Source organism: Mus caroli, chromosome 9, assembly GCF_900094665.2.
Source record: "Mus caroli chromosome 9, CAROLI_EIJ_v1.1, whole genome shotgun sequence".
Taxonomy (NCBI): domain Eukaryota; kingdom Metazoa; phylum Chordata; class Mammalia; order Rodentia; family Muridae; genus Mus; species Mus caroli.
The window spans coordinates 117,315,316-117,318,762 of NC_034578.1; the positions used below are offsets into that span (position 1 = coordinate 117,315,316).

At 52.8% G+C, this 3,447-nt stretch overlaps 1 protein-coding gene across 5 annotated transcripts in view; it reads left to right on the top strand.

The window, feature by feature from the left end:
- Positions 1–684: 684 nt before the first annotated feature.
- The window catches only part of Gask1a (golgi associated kinase 1A), a 31,112-nt gene continuing 28,349 nt past the window's right edge, over positions 685–3,447 (top strand). For 2 of the 5 annotated variants that reach the window (XM_021172698.2, XM_021172701.2), the window contains exon 1: positions 712–944. In XM_021172698.2, coding sequence (XP_021028357.1) covers positions 942–944 — 3 coding nt within the window. In that variant the 5' untranslated portion in view covers positions 712–941. Of the gene's footprint in view, positions 945–3,447 lie in introns of all 5 variants that reach the window. The other 3 variants (XM_021172700.2, XM_029482046.1, XM_029482047.1) reach the window with 3 other exon arrangements.

A 3,447-nucleotide genomic window follows, 5' to 3' on the forward strand; every position in this document is an offset into this window, starting at 1 on the left:
AAAATACCTAATAAAAAATTGGGAAAAAAAAAGAATTCTAAGTTCCAAGTATCAGACTTCTTAGGAGCAGTCTTTTCAGAAGTCTAGGTCCTCCTTGGCAACCACCAGCTGTTAGCAGTGAGGCCAGCAGGATCCTGCACCACAGATAGCAAGCCCAGTGCAGACCCTCTAGTCCAGCCCCACTGTAGCTGGTCCCAGGGACACAAAGAAACTATCTACAGTCAGAACAGTATCCAGTATTGATTCCTTACTCTGGCCCCTGAATGAGGTTCTGCTATTGTTAATGGCCTTCAGTGGTTAATGGATATTTGCCTCCCAAACCGCCCTTGGGCACTGTGCCCAAAGAAACTGGAGAGGTGCCAGTGGCAGACTGGTTCTTCCTGAGGTTTTGCAGAGGAGAGGGCCAGTATAGGGAATCATCGTCCGGGCCCGCCCCATGAGTTGCACCCAAACACCTTAGAGGCACGATTGGGCTCCTCTGAGCCCAGCCCAGGCGCTGAACCCACAGGGGTGGGAGGTGGGGGTGGGGAAGATGGTGTGTGTGTGTGGGGGGGGAGTGAGACTCTTTCCTTCCTAGCACCAGAGACCTTGCTCCAGCCAGCTTCTGTTGGCCAGAAGTGGGTAGGGCTTTTATTATGAAAGGGGCCTCCCCCTTCTGTGCTTTCTGGGGACTGGGGAGGCTGGGCTGCCGCTGCTAGGCTGGGGCTGTGCAAACTCTGGAAAGGACCCCAGCGGCTGGAGGAGGCTTGTGGCCGCAGGACTCTGCAGACTCACATGTAGACTCACATGCGGAGCATCCTGTGTTGTGTCCTGCCCTGCAATCTGGTGGCTGGTGGCGGGAAAGGTGTGGATCTAATTCCAGCCCCGCCTGGAAAGTCTGGGCTCCAGGGATGAGTCTGACAGTAGGCTGAGCCCAGGAACCTGCTGCAGTACGTGGGGACATGGTAGGAGCTGCTGAACAGGGCGGTGGGTACAGGTGGGTGCCGGGCAGGCGGCTTTGAAGCCTTGCATGAGTTGCACAGGTGGCATCCCAAGGCACAGTTATACCTCAAGCTTTTTCATGGGGTCACAGTGACTTTCATTTGTGCCCTGAACTGGAGAGTCTTCCTCAAGGACCCCTCACGTGTAGCTGAAGAGTTATCTAGGCAAAATGCCTGCAGGAGCGTAAAGGACTCCTTTGAGCACCCAAGGCAGACGATGGGCGAGGACCCTAGCCCTAACCCTCTCAAGTCACCTCCTTCCTTCTCAAAGATGTGTAAATTTTATGGTGTTCTTATAGCTAAGTGGTGTATTGATGCTTTTTAAAAAATGCCTTGTATCACCTTTGAGTTAAAGTCTTACTGCCCCACCGCCTCTGCCTGCTGGACAGAGTGGTCGTGGGGATGCCTGTAGGGCTGAGGAGTCACTGGTAAAGTCTAGGACCTGTGGACTTGATTCTTTTCCAACCTCACAGGCACTAAGAGAGGAAAGCAAGAATGTGAAAACCTGCCCTTGTGGCGTTAGCTAAGGTACTGATGTAAACCTTAGGGCACATTGATGTGCTCTCGCCGCTGACAGAGTGTGGAATGGGTTGGAGTGCCATTGCCTGCTCTGTGACTCCCTGAGGGGTCCCTTTCTCTCCAGGTTTCAGGGTGGGGGTTGCAGATGGGAACTCCCCAGAGGTGTTTCATGGGAAGTTGATTCATGGGCCAGGAACTCAGCCGAGGGCCCTGACCAGTGAGAGCTGGGGCTCTGTCCTGCAGCCTGGATTTGCTCCTGGCCTCTCTACAACCTTACAAGTTTCCTGCAAACTCCACATGAGTAGGAACTCTTATGTCTGAGAGGAGGCATGGCTGGAGGTGCAGGGTACGAGCTGAGGTGTTGCTGGAATCCTGGTTTAGGAATAAGTCTCCCATTCAAAAATTATGACCCACAGCCATGTACTCTGAGGGGTGTTAGTGGTCTCTGCTCTCAGGCCATTTTTAGGCGTCTTTTCTTTCCACTACGTGGGTTCTGGGGATCGAGCTCAGCAAGGTGGGTAACTGCCTTTACCCACTCAGCCATCTCCGTGGACAAAATTCTGTAAACTACATTATCCTTCAGCACAAGGCTAAATGATATCTCTCCATTAGATTTCTGAATGGGTCTTTTACAGTTACCTTCGTAATCATAAAAGCAGACTGGAAGCAGTTCCAAGAATAAATGAGTATGCTGCTATTCATGTCCCCATTGCTGTCTTGCTTGGGGTTTTTGATGTTGGCGCAGTCACCTAGCTCCCTACCTCCTGACTTCCAGGCCTAGCTAGTCACCCCTGCTGAAGGATGGTACCACCTGCACCTGGTGACACCTTTTGTCCACTTCTCTGCCACTGGCCATGGACTTGGGTTTCTCTTAAGTGGCCTCTGGAAGGAACTATGTCACACGCTGTTTACTTGTGGGCAGTTTTTGTTTGGTTTGAAAGGTGTTTGCTTGCAATGGGCAAACATCCTCTTCCACCATCCAGAGAATTCCCCGAGTCTTGGCTGGGGCAGCAGGTTTGTGGCTTTGTGCTTAGGAGCCAAGTTGGGGAGTGATTTTTCCAGAAATGCCATCAGCCAAGAGCTGGCTAACAGCTAAGGAGGGGCTGGGACTAGGGAGGAGAGAGATGTATTTGTGGATGGCAACTAGAGAGGGAGGCATGAAGATGCATGGGGCTAGCTCTGTGGACAGCCTTTCCTGTGTCCCGGCAGCCTGAGAGTGTGCCATGAGATGGCTTTCCTCGGCAGTGCAGTGTTTCTTCTCACTGGCATGGCAGCTGAAAGGTGTTAATCATGGTCAGGTGCTCGCCACAGGCACAGGTTGAGCTTTGTGTCCTGGCTAGTGAGACTGTATCAACAAGAGAAGTCTGATTCCTTCCAGCTCCGGCCTTGGCTCTGTCCCACCATGCCCTGAGGTGGTTTCTCACACTCTGGGCTGAAGGAGACTTTCATGTTTTCAGCAAGGAATAAAAAGTTGACTTGGTTCTTAAGAATGCTTGAGGACACATCTGAAGTAGGGCGCATAGTAGGACGTGTAGCCTCTGTAAGATGAGTTCAGGGAGTGATGATTTCAAAACATAAAGGACACACAGCTCTCTTCATCCTTTCTCCAAAGGAAAGGAAGGCTCCAACCTGGAGCTCATAGGAAAACCGGCAGCCACAAGGAAGGAGAGGAGAGAGATGGGGAGGGCAGTGGGGGTGTCGCTCAGAGGTGCTGTGCTGTGTGGCACACCTTGTCAGGGAGGTGGCAGTGTCTGTGATGGTCTGTATGGAGCGGGGCCTGGTCTTAGGCCTGCTGTCCTTTGGTCTTAGGCCTGCTGTCCTCTGGTCTTAGGCCTGCTGTCCTCCGGGCTTAGGCCTGCTGTCCTCCGGTCTTAGGCCTGCTGTCCTCCAGGTTTAGGCCTGCTGTCCTCCGGGCTTAGGCCTGCTGTCCTCCGGGCTTAGGCCTGCT